Genomic DNA, 13,261 nt, shown 5'->3' with positions numbered 1-13,261 from the left:
CCAACAAAAAGTATAAGAGGCTAAGCTAATGGCTTAGATAGAAGATTTTTAGGCCCACCCTCAGAGCCATTCTGGGCCCTTCCTCCCAAGGAGTTTCAAAGTACTATCCAAGAATTTCAGATTATGTAACCTAGATGCACCTTGAAACCTTTGAGGGAAAGTCCGTCACTTGTCACAAGCCCACATCTCATTCATACCTGCTGCTTGCCGTTGTCCACCAATTCTGAACTGCCTCCCAATTTCTTGATCTCCTTAGCAGCAACTTCCATCATCCTTCTGATTTCACTTCTCTTTTCAGGCCATGCCGACACACTCTGGATCGCCACCCATTCTGCCAGTCGCTGTTTGGGTAGTATAAAAGCATCCATTTAGTGCTACATAAATATTTCAAAACTACATATAGAAGTAGCAGGAAGGTACAGAAACATGTATTTGAAGCAAATGTATTAAGTTACTGTATCTTGTCTACTAAAAATTGTAGAAATAAAGGCTTATGTAAATACAGTATGTAATTTAAAAAACAAAAAAAAACACCTCCCCCAAACAACCATCCTTCACTAGCGATTTCTGTGACTTTACTGACAGCAAGATAAGATCAGAGTGGTATGACACGAGCCAGAAACGCATTGTACTTTGTGTCACCCTGTCCTAGTATTGAGGATCAAAGGAGAAGCTCTTGCGTGTTCAAACAGGGTGTCTTCAGGACCATGGGAATCTGAACCGGAGGCTCAAGCTGGTAAAAGTACTTCAGACCCATATTCTCCCTTTTTTTTTTTTTTTTTTTAATAAATTAAAAAAAACTTTATATTCTGCTTATGCCAAAGTGGATTACAAACACCAACAAATCATAGGATAAAAACACAATATACTGTACAGACAACTTTCAGCGTTAAAAAAAAAGAAAGCAAACCTCTTTATAGAAGCTTTTTAAATGGTTAAGAAAAAATGAAGTGAACTGATTAGTGGAACTATTATTCATTTTCAATTATCTAACCAGATTTTTCCAAAACTTCACCCCTGCCACTAAAATAGCCATAGCTCTGGTACTAGTATACCTTACATGCTGTTAACTCATCAACAGAAATGCATCATGTTCTCCGATCTTAAGGATTGGCGGGGCTGAAGTAATGTCACAACATGTGAAAGGTACCATGGAATCCCTCGGTGAATTGCTTGAAAAATCAATACCAACACTAAAGAATTACCTTGGAAGTCTTAACAGGTTGAGGTTTCTTTTGGAATAAGGAGGGTTGCCCGACATTCTATACGGAGTTCCTATCTGAAAGATATTTAAGAGCTCATATTTCTAATGCCATCTAGAGAAAAAACCTCATGTGTATATTTCCAAATGACTACTTTGTGGATTATTTCTGGGCCATTCAACTTGGTGCATTGATTTTACCAGATGTAAAATATACCATTTAGTCTCAAGTACCCGAGTGATCCTCTTGGCTTATAAAGTGTGTACATTTCTCCCTCCGTATTCGCGGTTTCAGCGTTCGCGGTTTCGATTATTCACATGTTTTAGCTTGCTGGCTCCTCCCCCCAAATTACATCAGCTTGCATAGAGAAATCGCCGCTTGCCAGCACTTTCTTCACCGTGTTTTGCCTCTCCTTCAGGAGCAGGCCAGGTCTCCCACCATGTTATTCGCGGTTTCACCATATTCACGATGGTTTTCAATAGAAAACAGCGAATAACATACGAAAAAGTTATTTGCATTTTTTCTGTATTTGCGGTTCTGTTAATCCCCTATCACAGCGAATATGGAGGGAGAAGTGTATAAGACATTTGATGAATCAAGATGGTTTTTGTTTTGCATAGAGTAATATCACAGACGCCCTCCTGATTAAGCTACACAAGTGAAAGTCACTTAGAGAGCAGCTGAGGATTTTATATGCTGAATTTGAGGACATTAGCTCTGCATATGTATTAAAGAAGAATGTGAATTTTTATAGTCTCACCTTAGGAACATTGGATTATTAAAGTCACTCAACAGCAAGCTTTCCCAGCACACTTGATAAGACAATTTTGCCTATAGTGAGCCTTTCTACTAGAGATACTGGTATTTTTGACATTGCAAATAGAATGTGTGAATTTGGCTCCTTTAGGAACATGACAAGTGTGGTGATGTATATGGAAGTCATCTAACCAGTGAGCGATTGAGCCTTGAGTCGGGGCAGCCCCAACAGTAGTGACAGGAGAAGCAGCCTCCTGTTACTGCTGTCAGCAGCTTTTTTTCTTTTCTTTTTTAAATGGGCCAGATATTTTGCATGGCCACAAAAAGAAAAAGTCCCCTCCCTGACAAAGGCACCCCCCCCCCCCCCCGAAGAAAATGGCAGGAGGGATGCCCACTCCCTCCTGCCGGCAAATAACTCCCCCCACCCTGAAAAATTCCAGCAGGAGGGATGCTCACTCCCTCCTGCCACTGAACCCAGCTCCCCTCTCCCTCCCCATACCTCAACAAGTTGGGAGCAGGAGGGCTCCTCCGTGCTTTAGGCCCTGCAAACATGTAAGACACAGTCCCTGCTCGAGTTTATAATCTATCCAATCCAGATCACAAGTACCTGGCATGATCCCATGAATAGATCCAAAATCTTCTTGCTTATATCCACCACCTGTGATAAGCGGTGGCTTTCCCAAAGTCTGCTAGGCTTAATGCATTTTTCCTCCAGGAATCCGTCTAAACCCTTTTTAAAATGCAGCTATATCACTTGCTTTCACCTCATTCTGTCCACAAATTTTAATGTTTTAACTATATACTGCTGGAAAGTACTTTTATATATACACACACATAAATCAAAGTGCTACCCATTAGCTTTATAGAATGTCTACTAGCTCTAATATTTAGAGAATAGCAGTGTCCCTTTTTGCCCACTGCACCTATTTTATAGGCTTCCATTGTGCTGACTCAAAGGGAGGTTTCTATCCCTTTTCATTTCAGTCACTTCTCTAAAAGTAAAGATACAGCAGAAGTAGTAAAAAGTAACCTTATCTCCAAAATCAGAACTGCATGCATGATCTATAAAATAGGATTATAAATTTCTTCTAAAGTTTTCCATTCCTTTCTTAAGGGACGCTTAACAATTCTATTAGCTCAGTGTGCAACAGCGATATAAAAAGAAAAAAAATAAATAAGTATGGGGGGGGGAAGAGGGATTTCAACCTCGAGATCCATACTAGGATTCACCAGCCAAAAAAAGAAAGGGGGGGGGGGGAAACCCAAAACTTAGATAATTTGGATTATTTTTCAAAACAAGCTAGATTTGTGCATACTATGTGCTAGATTCACTAAGCGTACCGATCAGTTTGCAACCCAATTTCCCTCCGACTCAATTCACTAACCTCTGTCCCGATCATCCTCCGATCCACGCATGCAAATGAGGGGGTACGGCATTGAAATGATGGCAGGCAGCGATTCACAAACAAAAACCCTGCAACACTGACTGGACTGGCCGATCACAAACAAGCGACTGCTGGGGACCAATCGTTCACTGCTTTCCGACTGCCATCTCCTGCTCTGCCTGCTTTCTACCCCGACTTTCCAGCTCTCTCTCTCTCTGCCCCCAAATCTGTTCTCCTATTCCTTAAACCCCGACTGCCTTTTTCTCTGCCCTAGAATCTGCTCTCCTGCTCCTTAAACCCCGACTCTCTGCCTTTTTCTTTCCCTCGCCCCAAATCTCCTCTCTTGCTGCCCTGCTCCGAATCTCCTGTGCGGCTCTCTGCCCCAAACGCTCCCCTGGCCTTCCCCTGCAGTGCGAGCCTGTGGTTTTAACCCGCAGGGCTAGTAAAAGTAAAAAAAACAAAAAAACAAACGAGAATTGTGGTCTGTGCATGCGTCAGGATCGCTACAGAGCGATCCCAGCGGTCGGTTGGGGGTGCGATTCTGATTACACTCATTTGCATGAGGGCGACTCGTCAATCAGCCCCCCCGGACACGGATCGGATCTGATTCGTGCCCTTTGTGAATCTAGCCCTATTTCAGGGCCTGTGGAGTGCGAGCTCAGTCTCTCAAAACTATAAGAGCTTCCCTGCTTCACTTTATGCTTGTTCACATTAAAATTTCATCTTGTCATTTAAACGCCCAGTACCTTAGGTTTGCCAGATTATTCTCAACGCCTCAAGTCAGCTTGTGATTTAACAATTTGTATAAACTGTGTTATTAGAAAAAGGAAGAAGAGATGAGATTTGATATATGGCCTGTGGTTGAAGACCAAGCAGTTTATGCATTATATTCAAGTACTTATTTTGTAGCTGGGTCAACAGAGGTCTAAGTGACTTGCCCGGAGTTGCAAGGGTAAGAGTCCTGTTCTCAGGCCACTGCACTAACTATTAGACCAGTGGTTCCCAACCCTGTCCTGGAGGACCTCCAGGACAGTCGGATTTTCAGGATAGCCCTAATGAATATGCATGCAGCAGATTTGCATGCCTGGCACCTCCATTATATGCAGATCTCTCTCATGCATATTCATTAGGGCTATCCTGAAAATCCGACTGGCCTGGTGGTCCTCCAGGACAGGGTTAGGAACCACTGTATTAGACTATTCCTCCACGCCACCAATCAATTTACATAGTAAAAGGGAGCTACAGCACTGGACATGTACAGATCCTTGGAGGAACTCATTTTTCTTGACTAAGAAAAAGTTTAGTAGGATTAAATAGTCATTTATCTTTTTAGCTAGCTGTAGTTGAGCCATAATAGGACATGGTCAGAAAATTAAAAAAGAAACGAGACAGAACCCCCAAGGAAACCAACTATGACAGAGAAAGTGGGGATGGAATTTTACACTAGAAAATGACACGGGGACAAGTTTTTCCCCGTCCCCGCAAGCTCCATCCTCATCTGCACAAGCCCCAAAGTGTTTGAGGCTTGTGAGCTTACAGGAATGGGGCAGGGACAGCAATAAAACTCACGGGAACAGGAACAAAATTTGTCCCTGGGTCATTCTCTATATTTTACACAACCACCAGAGATGATGATCTAAAAGTTTTATTGTGGTAAATTAAAAACATTCCATATTGCAGTGTTGAATCAAATACATTCAATATTGCAACATAGGATTGGTTAATCAGATAATCAGATCTGAAAATTAAACAATGTCATAGGATTTTGAAAAATGCCTTCTCAAAAGCCAGATGCATATTTATCCAGTAATTCACTCTTCTTTACATACCTATTGAAAATGTTAAAAAAGGGGGGTGAGGAATCTAAAATTCTTGATGTACCTACCTCCAACCGCACTTGTACAACTCTGTACAAGCTAGAAGAAACTGGTAAAGGCATATTTACATTGACCTTTGCAGGCAGGAAGGAGGCAACAGTAGAGGATGCACTCCAACCAATGGGTTAAAAGAATGCTATGGAAGTGAACTGGCAGGAGATTTAGGGCCTCTATTGCTACCATGGCTTTGCAAAATGGGCCCTTAGAGGCAGTGTCATCTTTGATATTATTTTGGCAAATTGAGAGCAGTACTCTAAATGGGGAGTCTTATCAGTAGTCGCTTTGTTACTGTGGCCTTTCATATAAATGTTAAGTAAAAAAAAAAAAAAAAATCCAGAATTTTGATGGTTTTGCTCTGAGCAGTTGTACGGACACTTAAAAGCTATCATGGTCTTAATGTCCAACTTATTAAAAAAAGTAGACAAGATGTACAAGCCGATATTAATGTTCTAGAGCAGTGTTCTTCAACCATCGGTCCATGGACCGGTGCCGGTCCATAGAAATTTCCTGCCAGTCCACAGGGTCAGCACATGCATCAGGCCCAAAAAAGTATTCTTCAACCGCCAGTCCACGGTGCGATCAATGCAGCGTTATCTTCGAGCCAGCTCCCTCTTTCTCACCGATTCAGTGCACAAAGTCACGGGCAGTGGCTCCTATGCGCGTCCTTTGCCTGAACCGGAAGCCTTCTCTCATACGTTGCAGAGGGAAGGCTTCCAGATGAGGTACGGGACGTGCAAGGAGCCACTGCCTGCAGCTTTGTGCACTGCATCAGTGAGGGCGGCATAAAATGGCCAAGCGGGAGCAGGCCAGAAGATAAGGCATAGCATAGAGGGAGGGAGATAAAGGTAGAGGGGAGTGATTTTATTTTTGAATTTAATGATTGAATTATGTCAATTTTGAGAATTTACATCTGCGTCAGTGTGCTTTGTGTAGTTTAATGTTGTTGTTAACCATAATGTGTATCTGTGAAAAATGAATGGAAAAAATAGTGTTACAATTAGTACTATTATGGGGGTGGAGATTGGGTAGAGATGAGCGAGCCCATGACTTAGCCCAGTGTTCTTCAACCGCCGGTCCACGGACCGATGCCAGTCCACAAAATAATTCTTTTATTTCTGCCGGACCATAGGTATAAAAATGTTGAAGAACACTGCTCTAGTGGGATCTGCATATTGCTCATGACTGGTGGAACAGTGGATATATTAGCAGCTACATGCCACGTTTGTCCTTAATGGATGGCTCGTGTTTAATTTACGAGCATTGTGTTGGATGTAAAAATTAATCCAGCATAAAGAGTCCAAAGAGATGTTTTTTGTTAAGTTTCCAAGTTTATTAAGTATTTGATTAATCGCTTATTCCACATTCTAAGCGATGTACAAAATATTAAAATATTAAATTACAGTAGTTCAAGGGAAACAGACAATATGAATATAGCTCACAAGACAAAACATGACTCAAGAGGAAGGGAATGGGGAAAGAAATACAAGTTTAAAAGATAGTAAAGGAAACATATAAGGGAAGAACAACAATAGGGAGGGGAAAAAATAATAAGTAACATAGAATTTGAAGCACAGGGCTCAGTAGAGAGCCCTAAACTAATCCAACATTCTAGTTTTATTAGCTGTCAAATGCATCTTTAAAAAGAAAGCATTTTAGCTTGCTCTTAAATCTATCCAAACTTAATTCTTCTCGTATATAAATTGGGAGTAAATTCCACATTTGGGAGGCTGTGACAGAGAAAATAGAGTGTCGTCGTGTATTTATAGATTTAAGGGAAGGAACTGCCAAGAGATGTTGGTCAGTAGATCTAAGTGATTTAGATGGAGTATAAGGAATCAAAACTCTATAAATGAAAGAAGGTGTTCCTTTTAAAATTATAGAGGCATTTCTTGCTGGATTATTCCTCTTAGGAAGTTTGGTTTTGTTATAAATAATTTTTATTGAGAAAGCAGCCAATACAGAAACAAAAACAAGCCTCATGGTGCAATGGAATCCAACAACAATACAAACAATTCAGGAAGAAAAACAAGAAATACAACATTGAATCAGCAGTCAGGTATAATCAGCATATACCAGGCCCACAGGAGGAAAGAGTACATCAACAAGCTGCTGATAAACTGAGTATAGCCTCAAATGATAAAGGCCAGAAAGAGAACACTAGGAATTTATCTTCCTGGAGGACCAATCAGGGCTGCAATATTTGACATGAGGAACCCAAATCCCCACTCGCACTCCCAACCATTCCATCAGACATCTAGCAAATCATACCATACCACCCACACCAAACATACCCCTGACATGCGCACACCAACCATAGCTGAACAGCAGAGACAGCCACCAACAGAAATGCCCACCACAAAGACAAAGTCTTTTATCGCTAGATAAAGTGGAGTGATAAGTTTGGATCTCAAAAGGTCTTAGCACTTCGACAGGCTCTGCAGACATGTACTCCCTGCAGATTTCCACAACAAATGGGGAAACTCATGAGGGAAAGTGACAGAGCGCCTTAGGACCTGTCCACAGAATTAGGCCAATGCTAAGAGTTTTTACTTTCAATGATTTACTACTGCCATAGGATAGTGGTAACAAAGTCAACAGCAAGCCTGGATAGAGGCATAGCTCTTGCTGCTTATCAAAATGTGGTAGAGGAAGCTATTGCCTAGGCCTAGGAAGGAAGAACTGTAAGTAGAAGAGGGGAAGGTAGAGCATTATATTGAAGTTTCTCCCACCAAGAGTGCTCTGGCAGAGTAACCACTGGTAAACTAGGGGTGGTGCATAATAGGCCAGGACTCGCACCAAGCGGTGACCACACATTACATTCTAAAATTAAGAACTTTAGAATCCAGATGCCTTAGCCCCCACTCTTATTTTTTTCTGGCAGCAGTGCAATCCTCATTCTGCAGGCTTCCACTGAACCAGTGACTGCTGAACAGAGAAGAGATATTGTAAACATATCCCTTTCTCTACTCAAACAGAAAATAAGTCACTAGCACTCCCCCCTTTTACAAAGCCATACAAGGTTTAGCACCAGCATGCTGAATGCTCTGCTCCGATGGTCAGAGTTCCTATGAGCATCAGAGAAGCGCAGAGCATTCAGCGCACTGGCTGGTGCTAAAAAGCTCTTGCATGGCTTTGTAAAGGATGGGGCGGTAACAGTGGAGTGAGCAAGGCTTCTCCCCACCCCTGGGAAAGAAAAAAACAGGAAAAGATAATACCCCACAACCGTTTTCCCTATGATCAGATGGGAGCTGTTATCAAGGTTTTTTCTTCTTCTTGATCTTTGGACTTGCAGAACAAATCAGAACCAGAGTTTACCAAACTACAGAACCATGAGCTTTTCAATACTCCTGAGGAGGATGGGGGATTTCTTATAATTCTCCTGCTCTCACAGCCTCAGGATAGTACCAGAAAGGACTGGAAGAAAGAGAAGAGCTTGTGGGGAAGCATTCTGTCCTGCAGACTCCCTGTGCTCCAGATGAATCATCTTCATCATTATCTATATCAGGGGTGCCCAACGCGTCGATCGCGATCGACCAGTAGCTCAGGAAGGCAACGCGAGTCGATCGCGGAGCCCATCCGGGCTCTGTGATAGACTCGTGTTGCCGTCCTGATCTATGGGCCGATCAGCCTTCCTCTCCAGTGTTCTCCCTAGGGCCTTTTAGCTGGGCGGTCCGCCCAGCTGTCATCTGCCGCTGATGAACATTAAAAAAACCCCCAAAAAACCGGCTTGGAGATTTCAGCCCGTAGTGAACTTATGCTCCGGGCTCTAACGTGTGCGTGCCGGCTTCTCTTCTCTTCCCTCCGAAACCGGAAGTTATGTCCGGGGGGGGAGGGGAGAAGGGAAGCCGGCACGCACATGTTGAGAGCCCTGAAGCAAGCGTTCGCTACGGGCTAATGCGGGAGACAGGTTAGTGAAGCATTTGTTCTTCTTCCTGCCGGGTCCTGCCTACTTTCTGTTTCCGTGAAGGCAGGACCCGGCAGCATTTCCCCCAATAGGTTGATCACGATCTTGGGCTGATCAGCCTTCCTCTTCCCGACGGCAGAATTGACGTCAGGGAGAGGAATGCTGGTTGGCCGAAGCAGGGAGATGGCAGTGGCAGTGGCTTGGGGGAGGGCAGGGAGAAAGAAAGAAAAAGGGCAGGCAGGGAGACAGAAGGAAAGAAGAGAAACAGAAAAAAATGAAAGGGAGGCAGAGAGAAAGAAAGGGCAGGGAGAGAGGAAGGAAAAGTTGGGGGAGGGTATGAGGTCTGGAGGAGAAGAAGCATACAGGCTAAAAGAAGGGAAAAAAGATTGGATGCACAGTCAGAAGAAGAAAGTGCAACCAGAGACTCATGAAATCACCAGACAAGGTAGGGAAAATGATTTTATTTTAAATTTAGTGATCAAAATGTGTCTGAATTTATATCTGCTGTCTATATTTTACACTAAGGTCCCCTTTTACTAAACCGCAATAGAGGTTTTTAGCGCAGGGAGCCTATGAGTGTCGAGAGCAGCGCTGGGCATTCAGCGCAGCTCCCTGCGCTAAAAACTGCTATCATAAAAAGGGAGGGGGGGTATATTTCTCTATTTTTGTATGGTTGTTACTGAGGTGATAGTGCATAGAGTCATCTGCTTTGACCTCTTTGAAAAACCCTGGAATAGGAATGATGATTAACATTTTCTATGCGTACAGTGTGCTTTTTGGTTTTTTTTAATTTTATTGTTGGTCGATCATTTTGACTTGGTCATTTAAAAAGTAGCTCGCAAGCCCAAAAAGTGTGGGCACCCCTGATCTATATAAACAGTTTTTATATGCCATCATAGCTCAGGATGGTTTACAGCAGTGGATTCCCAAACTTTATCTATAGTAGAACCCTTCACCCCAATATTTTTCATATACTGAGGAATCCCGGTGTCTCTTCCCTCTCCCTCTCCCCAAATAACCCCCCCCAAAAAAAAAACAACAACAAAAAAAAACAAGACAACCCCTTTACCATGAATTACACATGGGCTCTCTTGGCCTACGCTATTGTTGGTGGTATAGAGAGAACAGGAGCAATCCCTTGTTACCATACTTTCTGCTCTGCTAATAAAATGGCTGCAGGTACCTCCCACAGTAGTCTATAAACCAACTACATCATTCTTATGGCAGCCATTTTGTTAGCGTTGCCAGTATGGGCAGGACCAATGCAAAAGCCTTAGAGATTTTAAGGAACCCAGTTTAGAAATCGCTGGTTTACAATATAAGAGACAGTGATCCGTCTTAAATTTATCTAGTTACTACATTTTATAGGACAATTAGATATCTTAATTTAGTACAATTAATATAGCATATTCCAAGCTTCATGCCCAATAATAGATCTAATAAAGATATTTAGGGGTCCTTTTACTAAACTGCAATAGGCACTGGTGTTTACTTACCACACTTTAAAAAAAAAAAAAAAAAAAAAAGTCTTGCCATGGGCTACACTCAGACATCCTACAGATGTTCCTAATCTGTATGAAGGGGCATGCTGGGAGAGTAGGTGTTTCCATGCTGTCACCTCCTGCTAACTGAAAAGCACAAGATTAGTGAGAAAGCCCTTACCACCTTCAAAATAGGTGTTGGTAAGGTGCTCACAGACTAATGGCATCTAATGGTTGTTTTGTACTTTGACTCCCTCTCTGTTTTGACTAACATTAATGCATAACCATTAAGAAAGAAAACCAGCCATTTCCAGCTGCAACAAGAAACATGGCCTTAGCATGCAGAGAAAATAAAATGTAAGGGTGCACTAAAGCTTCTTTTTACTGGAGCCTTGTAGAAGTACCCCTAAATAAAAACAACCAAGCCTTGCCTAACTTCTGAAGTTAAAAATAATTCTTCTCATATCTCATTTCAAAAGAGAGAATTTCCATAAAGTTGGTATAACAATTTAGAACAGGATTGAGCCAGATGAGTAGAAGTCATCGCAGCTCAAAATTTGTTAAAAGAACTTGGATACTAAGATCAAGACAAAAAAAGACTTGGTGGGGGGGGGGGGGGAGGGTTCAGCCTGCATTTATTTAAGAGAAAATAAAAGATCACTTCATGGATCCCAGCTAGAAAAAAAAAAAGGAAAAGATAGTAAAACAGAAAATATTCATTATTTGCCATAGGCTGAAGTCTATATACTGTACAACATACTAGCAAAAGACTAGGACAAAAAAACATCTGTCCTGCGGCCCCAAAATATGTGGGGCATTCTCACTAACTCCACATTAAGACCACACAATTTTAATTTTTGAAACTTTTAAAGCACATATTAGATGTCATCTCATACAGAGACAAACCTACAGTATAAGTGTATTTAAACACCCCTGAAGACATTAATAGATATACAATCTTCTTTATGTAGTTCAATTTACAGAGCTAAGATTTTTAAATCACTATCGTTTTGTTTACACTAGCAGCTTTCCCTGTGGCAGGGAAATCTGCTAGTGTAAACAAAATGATAGTGATTTAAAAATCTTAGCTCTGTAAATTGTATACCTATTGATGCCTTCAGGGGTGTTTAAATATAGTTATACCGTAGGTTTGTTCCTGTCTGAGATGAAATCTGTGTGTTTCAAAAATTAAAATTGTGTGGTCATAATGTGGAACTGGTGAGAATGCCCCACGTATTTTGTGTGTAATGCATGGAGTGCCCTACATATTTTTTTTAAAAAAACTGTTTAGGATCACACCTGCAGTAATAAAAGCTTTACTTTTTTATCCAAAACTTTAAAAAAAATTGAAATAAGAAGTTGCAAACAGAAATGAAACACACTTACTAGCAAAAAGCAAGTCAAAATTTACTATGCCCTCTCTTAATAACCGAGTTTCAAGTATCTTCCAACTAAAAACAGCGAAACCTAAGAACAGAACCATTGGTTGGAAAAGCAAAGCCATCCCAGGAACGCAATGAGGAAAAGCTCCAGAATATCTGATCTTACCTGAACATAGAGCTCCTGATGCTCTTCAATATACTTGAACAAAGCCCGGAGAACAGGCGCAGTACTCGTTTCCATTTCGCAAGTGCAAGCTCTAAAACAGGAAGGAGAAAGCAGCGTGTATGAATAATAACCCTTGCAGCGTCTTTTTAAAGCAACTGACGGGGAGCCCACTTCCTCCACCTCTAACCAAGTCTGAAGCTCCGCCCCTGTGCTAGGGAGTCGAATGAGCTTGCAGATTGCAGGAGACGAAAAACAGCATATGGCAAAAAAAAAAAAAAAAAAGAAAGAGTCATATGACGGCTGTCAGCTGATTTTGCAGACGTGGAAGTGGCTAGGCGAGCGTGAGCTCCAACGCGCTTAGGAAGCAATGTACGAAAGAAAAAAACCAGCTCCGAGATCTCATTGGTTCAAATTGGACTAAGCCAGAAGTTGGCCGGTTAGTGCTCGAGACCCACCCAGCCAATCAGGTTTTCAGATCGCATTATCTCTTGTTCTAGGTTTCAGAAAACCTATTATGAAACAGAGACAAAAAAATGAAGAATGCTCCACTAAGAAATAGTTTACACACCCACATAAAGAATATTCAACAAAATGAAATGATTATATGGTTCCAGAAAAAGGAGGACGGATTAGAACATCTGGTGCTTTCTTCCATTGCTTTCAATGGAAGTAAAACCCAGATATATCAGTCTGTCCTATTTACTTCTATTGCTTTCAATGGAAGTAAAACCCGGATGTCTAAATCAGTCCTCCTTTTTCTGGAGCCATATGGTAACCTGCTGATACAGGAGCAGCAGAAATCTTTTTGCTTGGGAAGGCTAAACCAGTTTCCCAGTTTGCTGTCTCTGGATGGGGCAAAATATTGATAAGCTCATGGCCTCTGTGTAGATGCCGGACATGTCCTCTTTTTAGAGGACTTGTCTGGATGCCCGGAAGAATTTCCAAAACCTGGCAGTTTGTCCTGGTTTTGGAAGGCCTCGAGCTTAGGACCATGTCTGGAGGGCCGCTGCTCATGCGTGGATATCAATGTGATGACATCACACACATGCATGTGACATCACATTGATATCTGCGCATGCATGGAGGTTCTCCAGATGTGGCATCAAGC

General features: G+C 41.9%; 1 protein-coding gene across 1 annotated transcript in view; it reads right to left on the bottom strand.

Moving 5' to 3' along the window:
* CNDP2 (carnosine dipeptidase 2) overlaps nt 1–12,347 on the bottom strand; it is a 71,401-nt gene extending 59,054 nt beyond the window's left edge. The window contains exons 1-2 of the mRNA XM_033934319.1: nt 12,154–12,347; nt 198–341 (exon numbers count right to left, since the gene is read on the bottom strand). Coding sequence (XP_033790210.1) covers nt 198–341; nt 12,154–12,228 — 219 coding nt within the window. The 5' untranslated portion in view covers nt 12,229–12,347. The remainder of the gene's footprint in view (nt 1–197; nt 342–12,153) is intronic.
* Between the last annotated feature and the right edge of the window lie 914 nt (nt 12,348–13,261).

The sequence above is a fragment of the Geotrypetes seraphini genome, chromosome 2 (assembly GCF_902459505.1).
Source record: "Geotrypetes seraphini chromosome 2, aGeoSer1.1, whole genome shotgun sequence".
In the NCBI taxonomy this organism is placed as follows: domain Eukaryota; kingdom Metazoa; phylum Chordata; class Amphibia; order Gymnophiona; family Dermophiidae; genus Geotrypetes; species Geotrypetes seraphini.
The sequence above is the reverse complement of the archived record's forward strand: the minus strand, read 5'-3'. Positions and strand labels throughout refer to the sequence as shown.